The sequence below is a fragment of the Camelina sativa genome, chromosome 17 (assembly GCF_030686135.1).
Source record: "Camelina sativa cultivar CO46 ecotype springtype chromosome 17, ASM3068613v1".
Classification (NCBI taxonomy): Eukaryota; Viridiplantae; Streptophyta; class Magnoliopsida; order Brassicales; family Brassicaceae; genus Camelina; species Camelina sativa.
The window spans coordinates 24,453,401-24,471,502 of NC_141896.1; the positions used below are offsets into that span (position 1 = coordinate 24,453,401).

The following is an 18,102-nucleotide window of genomic DNA, read 5'->3' on the forward strand; positions in this document are numbered from 1 at the left end:
GTCTCAAACTAGTGCTTCTCCTAGTTAGGATCCGCTTACTCTCTAGTATTTGGGTTCTATCTAGCTTGTTTATGGGGAGTTCATCACAAGTTGATGTTCTCTCCTCCCCCTTGAGAATGAGTTAGTTTGTTGTGGGTAAAGGGGGATTCATTCACCAAGTGTTTGTCTACCCTCTCTTGTGAGCTTTGTCTCATAAATCCCAACACTAAGCAATGTTTTCTTGACTTTAGCCTATTTTGGGACAAAATGGGTATAAGTGGCTTTTAAACTCTCCACATCTATCTCAAACTCTTATAATTAGTTAGTTGCATTGGATTAAGACACATTTATTAGAATGTACCAAGGAGGAGAGAGGAGAGGCCGGTAAGGCCGAGCCTTGGAAGAAGAGAAGAAAGGCTGGAAAGGCCATGTAAAGGCCGGTAAGGCCATGTCCGTGTCCGTGAGCGACCATGTACCGTGTCCGGTACCATGTACCGTGTCCGTGAACGGACCCATGTCCGGTGAGCGGCCAGTTAGGCCGTGAACACATTGAAGAGAAGGCCCGTCCGTACAGGCCCGTCCGTACAGGCCCGTCCGTACAGGCCCGTCCGTACGATGAAGAGAAGGCCCGTCCGTACAATGAAGAGAAGGCCCGTCCGTACGGTCTCGGCCCTTAGGCCTGCGCTCGGTCCAGTAGATAGAGAGGCCGAGTTTGAGAGGAGGAAAGCGAGGCCCTACAAGAGAGAGAGGCTTATGGGAAGATCACATGTGCCCTTGGTTGGTGAAGGAAGGAAAGGTCACTCTCACCAACACCAAATCGAGAATGTCACTTTCATCACTCTCTTCTTCTCTCCAACGGTCATATGGCATTTGTATCTCTATATTAAGCTTTGTATACACTCTCATATGTAAAAACAACAACAAAAAAATCACAATATTATTCAATAGAAGAGAAACCGATTTCCTCTCTATACTTGTGTTCTTGTTTCATATTAACAATGTAGAGAGTTTAGGATTAGCGGTTAGGGGCTGCCCTTAAGGCAGCCTATTCTCTTCTCAAATCCACCTAAACTCTTCTTATTTACTGATTTACTTAGCCTAGATTACTGATTCTTAATCCTCCTTCTCCTAAGTACACAAACTCTAAGTGTTGTGATACTAGAAGAGGATAAGTCTCAAACTAGTGCTTCTCCTAGTTAGGATCCGCTTACTCTCTAGTATTTGGGTTCTATCTAGCTTGTTTATGGGGAGTTCATCACAAGTTGATGTTCTCTCCTCCCCCTTGAGAATGAGTTAGTTTGTTGTGGGTAAAGGGGGATTCATTCACCAAGTGTTTGTCTACCCTCTCTTGTGAGCTTTGTCTCATAAATCCCAACATGGTATCAGAGCAGGATCTGTTCTTGGTGATTCAAACTCGTTCTCAAGTTAAATCTCTTAGGAGATAGCTTAGTTAAAGTTTTAAACTTAGCTTAGGTGTTAATTCGCTTAGCTTAGTTCTTTAAAGCTTTAACTTTGCTTTTGTTGTTAAAAACGATTCTCTTACAGCTCAATGTTGAGTAAGCTTGGTCTCTTATCTTGTTAGAATTTGTAGACCAAGTGAGTGAAGAGAAATCGAGTTTAAAAGCCTCATCCTTATGCTTTACCGATTTGGTAATAGTTTTGTCTAAATGGGGAAGTGATGAACCGATGAACAAATTATGTTGTTCAGGGTGAGGATTCACGGTTCTTGTGTGCTTATATGTGCCACAGGATCCTCTTTGGATTTGGCTTTAGATGCTAAAGCTTAGTTCCTTGTAAAGGTTCAATTTTGCTTTAGATGCTAAATCGCTTCTTCTTCATCTCAAGGTTGAGAAAGCTTTGTTTCTGGTCATATGGTGTGTCCAGATTCACGCTTGAGGAAGAGAGAGATCTTGTTTTTCGCATATATGGTATGCTTGGTCAAATAGATTAAAGCTGGTCCAAGGATGCATTCTTTTAACCGATGGACAATAGGGTGTTCCAAAGGCCTTTTGTTTCTTCTTTGCTTGGGACCACGAAAATCATCTCCTATATGTTATTTTCGTGGATCTAAAGCCTTAAGATCTTGGAGAACACTTTGTTTAAGTGATTCTACCATGAAATTTGTCTAAACCGTTGGAGAAATTAATTTTCCAAACGATCCATGTGTTTCAGCCATTAAAACACCAAAAGAGATTGTCTTGTTGGTTGTTCTTGGCTGTCAAAGATGTCTCAAACTCAAGAAAACAGAGTATAACTCTGTCCATTGGAACTCTTGAGCCCAATTCTACTCTACACTCATCTTATACTACCCCCCCCATACTCTCTTATACTCTTGGTTACTTATTCTCTATTCTCCATTTACACTCTACACTCTACACTCTATACTCTAATCTCTAACAATCTCTTGTTTAGAATCTGTTCCATTGAATTTGGTTTCAGTTTCAACCTTGAAGATTGTGTGGAGCTCACTTGCTATCTCAAGAAGAAATGGCGAGGTTGAAGGCTACAAAGAAGCCATGAGAAGGCGCAGCACAATGCCTGGAGTTAGAACCAAGGGCCACCAAGTCTTTGTTAAGCTGGTGGAAGGTGATGAATCAGCCCAAGAGCATGTGTGTTAGCGCCAAGTAGTTGATCGGATGTGCACCAGACTTTGAGGAAGGTCAAGCACAAGGTTTCAAGGAAAATGATGAGATGTCAGCTCATCATCAAGTCAAGGGTACGGGGGAGATAGACATTATACTCACCGCCCCTCACATTCTCTGTTCTCGGCAACAAGCAAATCTCTGCCGAGACGTCTCAAAGATCGACTCGGACGAAACCCTTCCACTGCGATTCAGCTTCCGCGTTCTTCACCAAAGTTCTAGACCACAGAGTTATCTTGCCAGTGGAAGTGAAATCATACCATTCCGAGTAGCCGATCAAAAGTTATGCCCGATTCAGTGGGCATATATCAGTCAGTAGCGGTCTCAAGAAGAGAGGTCAAAACCGCAACAATGATCAACCTCTCTCCCTCCTATTCATAAAAACACCAAAAGGCTGTGCTCTAAACCCTACTCTCTTTAAATTCCTAATTATTTTTAGTTCCATTGCTAGTCTTTACACTTCCATATGATTTTTCTTAAATTGTCACACTTATAGAAATTGTCTTTGATATTCCTCATAGCATACACTTACACTTTTCTTCTTTATCACTTGTTTAAAGGGTAAAGGAGACTATGAGAGCCTCAAAGAAATTCTAAAGGTGCAAGGATGGAGATCATAAGGAAGGTGCCAAAGGCAAGGTGGGCTAAGGAGAAGTAGCGGTTCAAATAATGAAGAGAAGAGAGCTGGTTCTTTTTAAACCAAGGTCAAGGGACATCATGGATAGTGGAGGCTATACTCTTTTTCCCTTTAACAAAGTTTTATCCCAAGAGGTTTTCTTTGTTGAGGTTTTTTTAATGAGGTAGACTACACTACTCCACCCTTGATCTTTGGTCCCCATGGTGTCCCACCGATCAAGCGTGCGGGGGAGTATTAGAATGTACCAAGGAGGAGAGAGGAGAGGCCGGTAAGGCCGAGCCTTGGAAGAAGAGAAGAAAGGCTGGAAAGGCCATGTAAAGGCCGGTAAGGCCATGTCCGTGTCCGTGAGCGACCATGTACCGTGTCCGGTACCATGTACCGTGTCCGTGAACGGACCCATGTCCGGTGAGCGGCCAGTTAGGCCGTGAACACATTGAAGAGAAGGCCCGTCCGTACAGGCCCGTCCGTACAGGCCCGTCCGTACAGGCCCGTCCGTACGATGAAGAGAAGGCCCGTCCGTACAATGAAGAGAAGGCCCGTCCGTACGGTCTCGGCCCTTAGGCCTGCGCTCGGTCCAGTAGATAGAGAGGCCGAGTTTGAGAGGAGGAAAGCGAGGCCCTACAAGAGAGAGAGGCTTATGGGAAGATCACATGTGCCCTTGGTTGGTGAAGGAAGGAAAGGTCACTCTCACCAACACCAAATCGAGAATGTCACTTTCATCACTCTCTTCTTCTCTCCAACGGTCATATGGCATTTGTATCTCTATATTAAGCTTTGTATACACTCTCATATGTAAAAACAACAACAAAAAAATCACAATATTATTCAATAGAAGAGAAACCGATTTCCTCTCTATACTTGTGTTCTTGTTTCATATTAACAATGTAGAGAGTTTAGGATTAGCGGTTAGGGGCTGCCCTTAAGGCAGCCTATTCTCTTCTCAAATCCACCTAAACTCTTCTTATTTACTGATTTACTTAGCCTAGATTACTGATTCTTAATCCTCCTTCTCCTAAGTACACAAACTCTAAGTGTTGTGATACTAGAAGAGGATAAGTCTCAAACTAGTGCTTCTCCTAGTTAGGATCCGCTTACTCTCTAGTATTTGGGTTCTATCTAGCTTGTTTATGGGGAGTTCATCACAAGTTGATGTTCTCTCCTCCCCCTTGAGAATGAGTTAGTTTGTTGTGGGTAAAGGGGGATTCATTCACCAAGTGTTTGTCTACCCTCTCTTGTGAGCTTTGTCTCATAAATCCCAACAACATTTTAACCCCATAAACACTAACATAGCTGTTTACAGCTTCTAAGCAATGTTTTCTTGGTTTTAACCTGTTTTGGGACAAAATGGTTATAAGTGGCTTTTAAACTCTCCACATCTATCTCAAACTCTTATACTTAGTTAGTTGCATTGGATTAAGACACATTTTAACCCCATAAACACTAACATAGCTGTTTACAGCTACTAAGCAATGTTTTCTTGCTGTTAGCCTGTTTTGGGACAAAATGGGTATAAGTGGTTTTTAAACACTCCACATCTATCTCAAACTCTTATAACTAGTTAGTTGCATTGGATTAAGATACATTTTAACCCCAGAAACACTAACATAGCAGTTTACAGCTTCTAAGCAATGTTTTCTTGATTTTAGCCTATTTTGGGACAAAATGGGTATAAGTGGCTTTTAAACTCTCCACATCTATCTCAAACTCTTATAATTAGTTAGTTGCATTAGATTAAGACACATTTTAACCCCATAAACACTAACATAGCTGTTTACAGCTTCTAAGCAATGTTTTCTTGGTTTTAGCCTGTTTTGGGACAAAATGGTTATAAGTGGCTTTTAAACTCTCCACATCTATCTCAAACTCTTATACTTAGTTAGTTGCATTGGATTAAGACACATTTTAACCCCAGAAACACTAACGTAGATGTTTACAACTTCTAAGCATTTTTTCTTGGTTTTAGCCTGTTTTGGGACAAAATGGGTATAAGTGGCTTTTAAACTCTCCACATCTATCTCAAACTCTTATAATTAGTTAGTTGCATTGGATTAAGACACATTTTAACCCCATAAACACTAACATAGCTGTTTACAGCTTCTAAGCAATGTTTTCTTGGTTTTAACCTGTTTTGGGACAAAATGGTTATAAGTGGCTTTTAAACTCTCCACATCTATCTCAAACTCTTATACTTAGTTAGTTGCATTGGATTAAGACACATTTTAACCCCATAAACACTAACATAGCTGTTTACAGCTACTAAGCAATGTTTTCTTGCTGTTAGCCTGTTTTGGGACAAAATGGGTATAAGTGGCTTTTAAACTCTTCACATCTATCTCAAACTCTTATAATTAGTTAGTTGCATTGGATTAAGACACATTTTAACCCCAGAAACACTAACATAGCTGTTTACAACTTCTAAGCAATGTTTTCTTGGTTTTAGCCTGTTTTGGGACAAAATGGGTATAAGTGGCTTTTAAACTCTCCACATCTATCTCAAACTCTTATAATTAGTTAGTTGCATTGGATTAAGACACATTTTAACCCCATAAACACTAACATAGCTGTTTACAGCTTCTAAGCAATGTTTTCTTGGTTTTAACCTGTTTTGGGACAAAATAGTTATAAGTGGCTTTTAAACTCTCCACATCTATCTCAAACTCTTATACTTAGTTAGTTGCATTGGATTAAGACACATTTTAACCCCATAAACACTAACATAGTATAATTTGGGATCTTGATCACCATGTCCGTACAAGTCAACGTCCGTACAAGTCAACGACCGTTCTCTCTCATCGGGCCAACCATACCATCTCGTGTAGAAGCCCACTTGAAGTCTTCTAAGGCTTGTATGAGACAACCAAGTCTCTAGATCCTTCTCCTACCGACCGTTGGAGTTTGTGTGCAAGTGGGAAGATATTTCAACTCACAAGTCACATGTTATGTTAAGAAGGAAGGATGTCACTTTCAGTCATGTAAAGCGTGTATAGGATCCCATAGGAATATGCTGTTTACTTTGTCTATAATTAGGATGTATCTAGGTTCTTTTTCAAGTAAGAAGTTTGATTCTTCTTCTATACTCTCTCTCTTACACTTCCATACTCTCTTCTACTCTCTCGTGCGAACACTCTCAAACTCACTCGATCTCTACACTCTCTCGTTTCTAAACTTACATGGTATCAGAGCCTTGTGGTTCCTCTCGTTAAACTCTTCATTCACTCTACTTTCTTCCGCAACTCGTTCATTCAATCTCTTGAGTTTTTTTCTTTAACCGTTGGGTAAACTTATTGACCATTGGACAAAACTCCATGGAAAGCACCAAAACCTTGGTTGTTCCAGTTACTCTCAAAGGAGAGAACTATTTGTTGTGGGCAAGGACCACAAAGACGGCGCTATGTGGCCGAGGGCTTTGGACCCATGTGACAACAAGTGAAGCTCCGAAGGGCGAGCCGACTGAAGACGGCAAAGTTGTGGCCACAAGTGGTGAAGAAAAGTGGTTTCAAGAAGACCAAAGTGTTCTCGCCATCATACAAAACTCTCTCGATGCTCCAATACTCGAGGCCTACTCGTATTGTGAAACGGCCAAGGATCTATGGGATACCTTGCAAAACGTCTTTGGTAACACTACCAATTTAAGCCGAGTCTTTGAGATCAAGAGAGCCATCAACAACCTAAGCCAAGAAGACATGGAGTTCACCAAACACTTTGGGAAGTTTAGGTCCCTTTGGGCTGAGCTTGAGATGCTTAGGCCAGCGACTCTTGATCCGGCAATCTTGAATGAGAGGCGTGAACAAGACAAGGTGTTCGGCCTCCTCCTTACGCTGAATCCATCTTACAACGATCTTATCAAGCATATCTTGAGGTCGGACAAGCTTCCCAGCCTGGAGGAAGTGTGTAGTCAGATTCAAAAGGAGCATGGTTCCATGGGGTTGTTTGGTAACAAGGGGGAGCTTGTAACCGCCAACCAAGCTGATGTAGCGACCGCAAACAAGGGCTACTATCGAGGAGATAACAAGAAAGAACCAGTGTGTCACCACTGCAAGAAGCCGGGCCATTTCAAGAATGAGTGTTGGATTCTCCACCCACACCTCCGAGTAAACCGACCAATGAACCACCGTGGAGCACCAAGAGCTCATCAAGCGAGTGTGGAGCCATTGGTTGCTGAACTGAACCCTCGAGCTCCGGATATGAATGGAACTGCCCTGGCTGCCTCGTCGGACCTCGTGAGGAAGTCTGATCTTGATGCGCTCATTAAGGCCCTCAAAGAAAATTCCGGTAACTCTTATCTTGCCTTGAATCAAACTAAACCGCTCATAGTTGATTCCGGTGCTTCTCACCACATGATTAGTGATTCTAGGTTAATGAGTGATATTAAACCGGCTAGTGGTAATGTTGTGATAGCAAATGGTGAGAAAGTGCCAGTTAAAGGCATTGGAAACTTGAAATTATTTGATAAAGATACTAAAGCGTTCTATATGCCAAATTTTACTTCCAACTTGCTATCAGTTAAGAGAGCCACTACTGATTTGAATTGTTATGCAATATTTGGTCCTAACAAGGTTCATTTTCAGGATATTGAGACAAGTAAGGTCCTTGGTCAAGGAGGTTCCAAGGGTGATCTATTGATCAAAAGAATAAGCCTAAGGCAGCCATGGCCGTCCGTACGAGTATTGAATATGGGCTGTCCGTACAAGTGTGGTGAAATGGCCGAGTCTTCTAGTGATAAGGAATGGAGAGGAGGCCTGCTCATCCTAAGCCCATTAGAAGACTCTAGAATTCCCAAGATAGCCGTTGGAGGGAAAGCGCAAGTGGAGCAAGAAGAGTCACGGGTGATGTTTGGTTTAAGGAGACTAAGACGGGTCGCTATCAACCTTGGGATTAGTCTCTTCTCTCTTCCTGTCCCTATCACTTAGCTGTGCGGTTTGTAAAGGGTGTAGCCCTAGAGTTTCTCATGATATAAATAGGCATTAGCCTACATTGTAACCGATATTCTTATGGAACAATAACCTAATCTTTTCTTCTTCCTCATTCTCTTTGTCTACCGATATCTCTCATCAATCTCTTGATTCTCTTCTTTATTCTACAAAGTCTTACATGGTATCAGAGCAAGTTCTTCGATTCTCTACAGTCTAATCTCATTCTCCTACTCATTTCTACACTCTAGTCTCCTTATCTTCGTTTCTTCTTACTCGCATCCCATTTATTCTCCGGGTAAAAGCTTTACCCATCGGTCCATAGAAATCCGACCATGGAAAACGCCAAGCCCATTGTTTCACCGGTTGTCCTAAAGGGGACAAACTACTTGCTGTGGACAAGAACCACAAGAACCGCCCTTGGAGGTCGTGGCCTTTGGAGTCATGTCGAGTCCGACTATGTCCCAAAGAAAAACCCCAAAGGAGAGGACGCTTCCGAGGCGGAAGCGGAGGAAGAGAGCGAGAGGAAGGCCAAATGGTTCCAGGAAGACCAAGTTGTCCTATCTGTTCTCCAAAACTCTCTGGACACGCCTATCCTTGAGGCCTACTCATATTGCGAGACGGCCAAGGAACTGTGGGAAACACTTAAAGGCGTGTATGGTAATGTCTCTAACATGACTAGAGTCTTTGAGGTCAAGAAGGCCATAAATGATCTTAACCAAGATGATGTGGAGTTCACTAAGCATCTTGGTAAGTTCCGTGCACTATGGTCCGAGCTTGACATGTTGCGGCCAAGTACACTTGAGGCAAGTGTGCTAAACGAAAGAAAGGAGCAAGACAAAGTCTTCGGACTCCTACTTACCTTGAACCCGTCCTTCAACGACCTCTTGAAGCACATCCTAAGGGCAGAGAAGCTCCCCTCCTTTGAGGATATTTGCTCCCAAATTCAGAAAGAGCAAGGATCCCTTGACTTGTTTAGCGGTAAGGGGGAGCTTGCTTCGGCCAACAAAGGAATGTACAAGCAAGAGGAGAGGAAGTTGTTGGTGTGCGACCACTGCAAGAAGCGGGGTCATCTGAAAGACAAGTGCTGGGTTCTCCATCCTCATCTCAAGCCGGCCAAGTTCAAAGCCAACCTCTCAAAGGAAGCGGTTAGCGATAAAGGAGCCGGATCATCAAAGCAGGGAGATGAGGTGGCCATGACCGCAGCCTACGGAGATGTGGTGAGGAAGTCAGACCTTGAGGCTCTCATCCGCTCCATTGCTTCACTCAAGGAGTCCGGTATCTCTTTCTTTACTTCTAGGCCTAGCAAATCGCTTGTTATTGACTCGGGAGCCTCACATCATATGATTAGTAACCCTAGTTTAATTGACAACATAAAACCGGCCTTAGGAAATGTTGTTATTGCAAATGGAGAACAAATACCAGTAAAGGGAATAGGGGACTTGAAACTATTTGATAAAACCTCAAAAGCTTTCTTTATGCCTACCTTTACCTCCAATTTACTATCGGTTAAGAGGGCCACAAATGATTTGAATTGTTATGCAATCTTTGGTCCTAACAATGTTTATTTTCAGGATATTGAGACTGGAAAGGTTCTTGGAGAAGGGCAAGGGAGTGGAGATCTCTATGTCCTAGAGAAAACCGATCCAAATTTATCCTCTACTAAGTCTTGTTTTGTTGTTGATTCGAATACGGTGTGGCATGCTAGGCTAGGCCACCCACATTCACGTGCTTTAGGGTTGATGTTTCCTAATATTTCTTTTGATAATTCTACTTGTGAACCTTGTATTCTTGGAAAACATTGCAAGTCTATCTTTCCTAAGTCAACTACTATTTATGAGAATTGTTTTGATTTGGTTCACTCAGATGTTTGGACATCACCATGCCTATCTAGAGATAATAACAAGTATTTTGTGACTTTTATTGATGAAAAATCAAAATACACTTGGATTACCTTGTTGCCATCTAAAGATAGAGTATTTGATGCCTTTATCAATTTTCAAAATTATGTGACTAATCACTTCAATGCTAAACTTAAGGTACTTAGGTCTGATAATGGGGGGGAATACACAAGTTGCAAGTTCAAAGAACATCTCTCCAAGCATGGCATTCTCCATCAAACTAGTTGTCCCTACACGCCACAACAAAATGGTGTGGCCGAGAGGAAGAACCGGCACCTCATGGAAGTGGCGCGGGCAATCATGTTCCATTCGAGTGTTCCTAAACGATATTGGGGTGATGCCGTGATGACTGCATGCTACCTAATCAACCGAACACCAACTAGAGTTCTTCATGACTTATCTCCATTTGAAGTACTAAACAAATTTAAACCATCTCTTGATCACTTACGAGTTTTCGGCTGTGTTTGTTTTGTGTTAGTACCAGGAGAACAAAGGAGTAAGCTGGATGCCAAAAGTACAAAGTGTATGTTCATTGGCTACTCCACCACACAAAAGGGGTACAAATGTTATGATCCGGCCACAAGTCGACTATATGTCTCTCGAGACGTCCGGTTTCTAGAACATATGGGCTACCATGACAAGAGGGATTGGAACAGCCTTAAAGATCTCTCTCACTCACCTAATGACCGAGCTTCGAGTCTACGGTTCCTTCTTGATCACCTTGGCAACCCATCTCCACCAACGGGTGCCGTGCGGCCAACACTAAGTCAAATTTCTACCGATGGTGGGTCTGACCAAGGAGATGCAAATGACAATGGTTCAGCCCAAGATGGTGAATCTCTCGGGTCTGGCCTACCCATAACCGGTGTTCCCGTCCCTGGCCCTACAACGGACACGCATGCTCCGGCGGCGGCCTCTACCGAGGAAAACACGGAGACGGCTCCTACGGACGGTACGCCCACCGTGTTGCCTAGCGTGGATCCACTTCCGGCACCAGTCCTGCGTCGGAGCACCAGACCTCGATCAGATCCCTCCACTTGGAAGAACAAGCGTGTCTATTACAACAGCCAAGCTGTCGCTCATCCCATTCAGTCCGTTTGTTCCCTTGAGCTGTTACCTGCTGATCACCAAGCTTTCTTCGGCCAAGTGGACGCCAATTGGATCCCGCAGACATATGATGAAGCTAAGGAACATCAAGTTTGGTTAGATGCGGTCAAGAATGAAACTGGCGCCATGATCCGGAATCATACGTGGGACGAATCGGATCTTCCTCAAGGCAAGCGGGCAGTTAGCTCCAAATGGGTGTTTACCATAAAGTATTTGAGCAATGGTGACATTGAACGGCATAAAGCCAGGTTAGTGGCCCGTGGCTTCACCCAAACCTATGGCGCGGACTACACGGACACCTTTGCACCCGTGGCCAAGCTCCATACGGTTCGGGTTGTGCTGTCTCTTGCTGTCAACCTCTCATGGGACTTATGGCAGATGGATGTGAAGAACGCCTTCCTTCAAGGTGAACTTGATGAAGAAGTGTACATGACGCCTCCTCCCGGCCTTGAAGACATGGTTACACCCGGAAAAGTCTTGAGGCTACGTAAGGCCATCTATGGCCTTAAGCAGTCCCCACGAGCGTGGTACCACAAACTAAGCTCCACTCTCAAGACTGATGGTTTTACGCGATCGGAGGCTGATCATACTCTCTTCACGCGTCGCACCTCTATTGGTTGGGTGGTGGTGCTCATATACGTCGACGACATCATCGTGACTGGTGATGATAAGGCGGCCATTCAGGACACCAAGGACTCTCTCAAGTCGGTATTTGACATCAAGGACCTTGGGGAACTCAAATACTTTCTTGGTATTGAGATTTGTCGCTCACCGGAAGGACTCTTCCTCTCACAACGCAAGTTTACTCTTGACTTGTTAGAGGAGACTGGCAAGCTTGGTGTGTCTCCGGTTGCTACGCCCCTTGATGAAGATTACCAGCTCAAGCGAAAGGGGGAGAGCTTACGGGCAAAAGAAGGCCGACCTAAGGAACCAATGGACGAGCCATTCTTAGACGTCACACGCTACCGCCGGCTTGTAGGTAAGCTGATATACCTTACTATCACACGACCTGACATATCCTATGCTGTGAATCAGGTTAGCCAACATATGAAGGCACCAAGCAAGTACCAATGGAGTCAAGTCGAAAGGATCCTAAGCTATCTCAAGGGCAGTCCGGGTCAAGGTATTTGGATGGGCAAGAATGACAACACCGAAATCGTTGGCTATTGTGATGCGGATTACAATGGCGACACGCTGGATAGGAGATCCACCACTGGGTACTGCACGTTTGTTGGAGGCAACTTGGTTACATGGAGGTCTAAGAAACAAAAGGTGGTTTCATGCTCTAGCGCCGAGGCCGAGTATAGAGCTATGAGGAAGCTCACTAACGAGATGACATGGCTGAAGGGTCTACTCAAGGACTTAGGCATCGAAACAAAGCAGCCCATGACCATGCATTGCGACAATGAAGCGGCCATCCACATTGCCACAAACTCGGTCTTTCATGAGAGGACCAAGCACATAGAAAGCGATTGCCACAAGGTGAGAGAGAAGATTGAAGAAGGAGTGGTGTTACCATGCCACACAAGGAGTCAAGATCAGCTAGCTGACATCTTCACCAAGTCTGCAAGCTCCAAGGTTTGTGATCACATCTATAGCAAACTTGGACTTGTAGACATTACACGGCCATGATCAAGCTTCTCTAATCCGTGGACAGCACACTCTTTTTCCCTCGACTTGGTTTTGTCCCATGAGGTTTTCTAAGTCAAGGTTTTTAATGAGGTGCTGCTTCACGGGTTCCAAGCTTAGCCATTTCATTAGGCTAAGCTTGAGGGGGAGTATTGATCAAAAGAATAAGCCTAAGGCAGCCATGGCCGTCCGTACGAGTATTGAATATGGGCTGTCCGTACAAGTGTGGTGAAATGGCCGAGTCTTCTAGTGATAAGGAATGGAGAGGAGGCCTGCTCATCCTAAGCCCATTAGAAGACTCTAGAATTCCCAAGATAGCCGTTGGAGGGAAAGCGCAAGTGGAGCAAGAAGAGTCACGGGTGATGTTTGGTTTAAGGAGACTAAGACGGGTCGCTATCAACCTTGGGATTAGTCTCTTCTCTCTTCCTGTCCCTATCACTTAGCTGTGCGGTTTGTAAAGGGTGTAGCCCTAGAGTTTCTCATGATATAAATAGGCATTAGCCTACATTGTAACCGATATTCTTATGGAACAATAACCTAATCTTTTCTTCTTCCTCATTCTCTTTGTCTACCGATATCTCTCATCAATCTCTTGATTCTCTTCTTTATTCTACAAAGTCTTACATGATCTCTATATGCTTGAGGACTTGAATTTATCTGCTTCTTGTTTTAATTCGGTTGTTGTTAAACCTAGTGATTCTATTTTACATGCTAGGCTAGGACATCCTCACACTAGAGCTTTAGCTTTAATGTTCCCTAATATTTCTTTTCAAAATGATGGGTGTGAGGCTTGTATTCTTGGTAAACATTGCAAGGCTGTTTTTCCTAAATCTATTACTATTTATGAAAAATGTTTTGATTTGGTTCATTCTGATGTTTGGACATCCCCTTGCTTATCTAGAGAAAATCAAAAGTATTTTGTGACTTTTATTGATGAAAAATCAAAATATACTTGGATAACTTTGCTTCCTTCTAAGGATAGAGTTCTTGAAGCTTTTACTAGCTTTCAAAATTATGTTACTAACCACTATCATGCCAAGATTAAAATTTTGAGATCAGATAATGGTGGAGAATACACAAGCCATGCCTTTAAGCAATATCTAGCCGAACATGGAATTCTTCATCAAACTAGCTGTCCATACACACCACAACAAAATGGGGTGGCTGAAAGGAAGAATAGGCATCTCATGGAGGTAGCAAGGTCCATGATGTTCCATACAAGAGTTCCAAAACGCTTTTGGGGAGATGCCGTGCTCACAGCTTGTTATCTTATCAACCGCACACCAACAAAAATACTCAACGACTTGTCTCCATTTGAGGTATTGAACAATGAAAAGCCTAACTTTGATCATTTACGAGTATTTGGTTGTGTTTGCTATGTGTTGCGACCAGGTGAACTAAGAGACAAGCTTGATGCTAAGAGTACTAAGGCAATGTTTATCGGCTATTCTACAACTCAAAAAGGATATAAGTGCTATGACTCGGAGACAAGAAGAGTTCTTGTGTCTCGTGATGTCAAGTTTGTGGAGTCACAAGGATTTTATGATGAGAAGAACTGGGATGAACTTCGCAATCTCTCGACCTCTTCTTCCGATCGGACACGCAACCTCCGGGTGATCCTTGAGAGGCTAGGTATTGAGAATGATCGGATCACCAACGCGCCGGCCAGTCAAGCATCACCAGAACAACCTGAGCCATTCCCTGAGCCCGACCTTGATCCACCCACTTCTCATACCAACGACGAAACTGAGTTGCCCACGGATTCGACCGAACTACCCGGAGACAACAATGATGTGCCATCCGAGGAACCGGCTGAGCAGCTTGAAGAAATTATTACACTAGGCAGAGCTAGCTCAGAGGCGGGAACTATAGTTCCTCTTCGACGTAGCCAACGTCTCAAGTTTCCCCCATCTAACTGGAAGAACACTAGAGTGTACTACAACAACATGGTCGTCGCACACCCAATTCAAGCTGTATGCACGCTGGCACACTTTCCGATGGAACATCAAGTGTTCCTTGGCCAAATTGACCAGCATTGGGTTCCCAAGACATATGATGAGGCCAAGGACCACAAGGTGTGGCGAGACGCAGTTGATGCCGAGAACACGGCCATGGTGCAAAATCACACATGGGACGAATCAGACTTACCCAAGGGCAAGAAGGCTGTGACGTCTCGGTATATCTTCACTATCAAGTATAAGAGCAATGGGGAGATTGAACGCTACAAGGCCAGACTTGTAGCTCGTGGTTTTACGCAAACGTATGGGGAGGATTACAAAGATACGTTTGCTCCGGTGGCCAAATTACACACAGTTCGAGTTGTTCTCTCCTTGGCCACAAACTTGGATTGGGATCTATGGCAAATGGATGTGAAGAATGCGTTCTTGCAAGGAGAACTTGAAGATGAGGTCTACATGCGGCCACCGCCTGGTCTAGAGGACACCATAGGCCCGGGAAAGGTGCTGAAGCTCAACAAGGCAATATATGGCCTTAAACAATCGCCTAGAGCATGGTACCACAAGTTGAGCACAACCTTACTTGGGAAAGGTTTTCGCAAATCAGAATCGGATCATACTCTCTTCACACTACCAAGTGACAAAGGTATAGTGGTCATTCTAGTATATGTTGATGATATCATCATATCTGGAAGTGACAAGGTAGGTATTCAAGAAGCTAAAGAGTTTCTTAAGTCAGTTTTTGATATTAAAGACCTTGGAGAACTTAAGTATTTTCTTGGTATAGAAGTGTATAGGTCTGATGAAGGATTGTTTTTATCACAAAGAAAGTATGCTCTTGACCTCTTAAGTGAAGCAGGAAAACTTGGATCAAAAGCAGTGACCACACCTCTTGAAGAAAACTACAAGACAGCCGGAAAGGGGGAGCCTCCATTCGAAGATGTCACGCGATATAGGCGTCTAGTGGGTAAGCTCATATATTTAACTATCACTAGGCCTGATCTTTGTTTTGCTGTGAACCAGGTAAGCCAACACATGCAAAACCCAACTAGACACCACTGGAACATGGTGAACCGAATCCTTAAGTACATCAAGGGAGCTCCGGGACAAGGCATATGGATGGGAAGGAACAAGAGCACCGAGTTGATAGGATATTGTGACGCTGATTACGCCGGAGACCATGGGGATCGTCGCTCAACCACCGGATACTGCACGTTCTTGGGAGGAAACTTAGTCACATGGAAGAGCAAGAAACAAAAGGTTGTCTCGTTATCTAGTGCGGAGTCCGAGTATAGAGCCATGAGGAAGTTAACAACCGAGCTCATGTGGCTTAAGGCACTATTGAAGGATCTTGGAGTTGAATCATCAAAGCCTATCACTATGCATTGTGATAACGAAGCAGCCATCCACATAGCCACCAATTCCGTGTTTCACGAGAGAACAAAACACATAGAGGTCGATTGCCACAAGGTGCGAGAGCAGATTCAGCTAGGCGTCACACTCCCATGTCATACAGACAGCAAAGAGCAACTAGCCGACATTTTCACAAAGGCGGCCAGCCCACAAGTGTGCGAATACATTCACCCTCGGCTAGGACTCATGGACCTCACCAAACCTTGAGATCCTACGCTCTTTTTCCCTTAAGTATAATTTTTCCCAAGTGGTTTTATATACTAAGGTTTTTAATGAGGTAGGTGATCAATGGTTCAAGCTTATGTCATAGGGTCCAATGACTAAAGCTTGAGGGGGAGTATAATTTGGGATCTTGATCACCATGTCCGTACAAGTCAACGTCCGTACAAGTCAACGACCGTTCTCTCTCATCGGGCCAACCATACCATCTCGTGTAGAAGCCCACTTGAAGTCTTCTAAGGCTTGTATGAGACAACCAAGTCTCTAGATCCTTCTCCTACCGACCGTTGGAGTTTGTGTGCAAGTGGGAAGATATTTCAACTCACAAGTCACATGTTATGTTAAGAAGGAAGGATGTCACTTTCAGTCATGTAAAGCGTGTATAGGATCCCATAGGAATATGCTGTTTACTTTGTCTATAATTAGGATGTATCTAGGTTCTTTTTCAAGTAAGAAGTTTGATTCTTCTTCTATACTCTCTCTCTTACACTTCCATACTCTCTTCTACTCTCTCGTGCGAACACTCTCAAACTCACTCGATCTCTACACTCTCTCGTTTCTAAACTTACACATAGCTGTTTATAGCTACTAAGCAATGTTTTCTTGCTGTTAGCCTGTTTTGGGACAAAATGGGTATAAGTGGCTTTTAAACTCTTCACATCTATCTCAAACTCTTATAATTAGTTAGTTGCATTGGATTAAGACACATTTTAACCCCAGAAACACTAACATAGCTGTTTACAACTTCTAAGCAATGTTTTCTTGGTTTTAGCCTGTTTTGGGACAAAATGGGTATAAGTGGCTTTTAAACTCTCCACATCTATCTCAAACTCTTATAATTAGTTAGTTGCATTGGATTAAGATACATTTTAACCCCAGAAACACTAACATAGCTGTTTACAGCTTCTAAGCAATGTTTTCTTGACTTTAGCCTATTTTGGGACAAAATGGGTATAAGTGGCTTTTAAACTCTCCACATCTATCTCAAACTCTTATAATTAGTTAGTTGCATTGGATTAAGACACATTTTAACCCCATAAACACTAACATAGCTGTTTACAGCTTCTAAGCAATGTTTTCTTGGTTTTAACCTGTTTTGGGACAAAATGGTTATAAATGGCTTTTAAACTCTCCACATCTATCTCACACTCTTATACTTAGTTAGTTGCATTGGATTAAGACACATTTTAACCCCATAAACACTAACATAGCTGTTTACAGCTACTAAGCAATGTTTTCTTGCTGTTAGCCTGTTTTGGGACAAAATGGGTATAAGTGGCTTTTAAACTCTTCACATCTATCTCAAACTCTTATAATTAGTTAGTTGCATTGGATTAAGACACATTTTAACCCCAGAAACACTAACATAGCTGTTTACTATGAACCGGCACACACACTTGTCCGTACGACCGTACGGACGTCCGTACGACCAACCAACGGGCCATCCTCAAATAGAAGTCTTCATGAGCCCAATCCACCAAAGAGATCCTCCAACGGTCGTCATTCATCTCGATCCTTCCTTTGTAGCCGTTGGAGCAAGTTGTAAGAGAGAAGAGGAGATCACATGTTAGAATAAGGAGATGTCGCTTTCTCCTCATATTAGTGTGCATAGGATCCTAAGAGAATATCCTATTTGTATATGTCTTTAAATAGTTTGTAAGTATCATACTAATAGAAGTAAGAAAAGAGTTTATTCTCTTTCTCCAACAC

The 18,102-nt window shown here is 43.2% G+C and overlaps 1 protein-coding gene across 1 annotated transcript in view; it reads left to right on the forward strand.

Annotated features, from left to right (window-relative positions):
- The first annotated feature begins 6,517 nt into the window (after positions 1–6,517).
- Positions 6,518–18,102, forward strand: part of LOC147924281 (uncharacterized) — a 43,198-nt gene continuing 31,613 nt past the window's right edge. Inside the window, exons 1-3 of the mRNA XM_087496697.1 lie at positions 6,518–7,229; positions 9,155–9,446; positions 14,342–14,919. Of these exons, the coding sequence (XP_087352823.1) occupies positions 6,564–7,229; positions 9,155–9,446; positions 14,342–14,919 (1,536 nt within the window). The 5' untranslated portion in view covers positions 6,518–6,563. The remainder of the gene's footprint in view (positions 7,230–9,154; positions 9,447–14,341; positions 14,920–18,102) is intronic.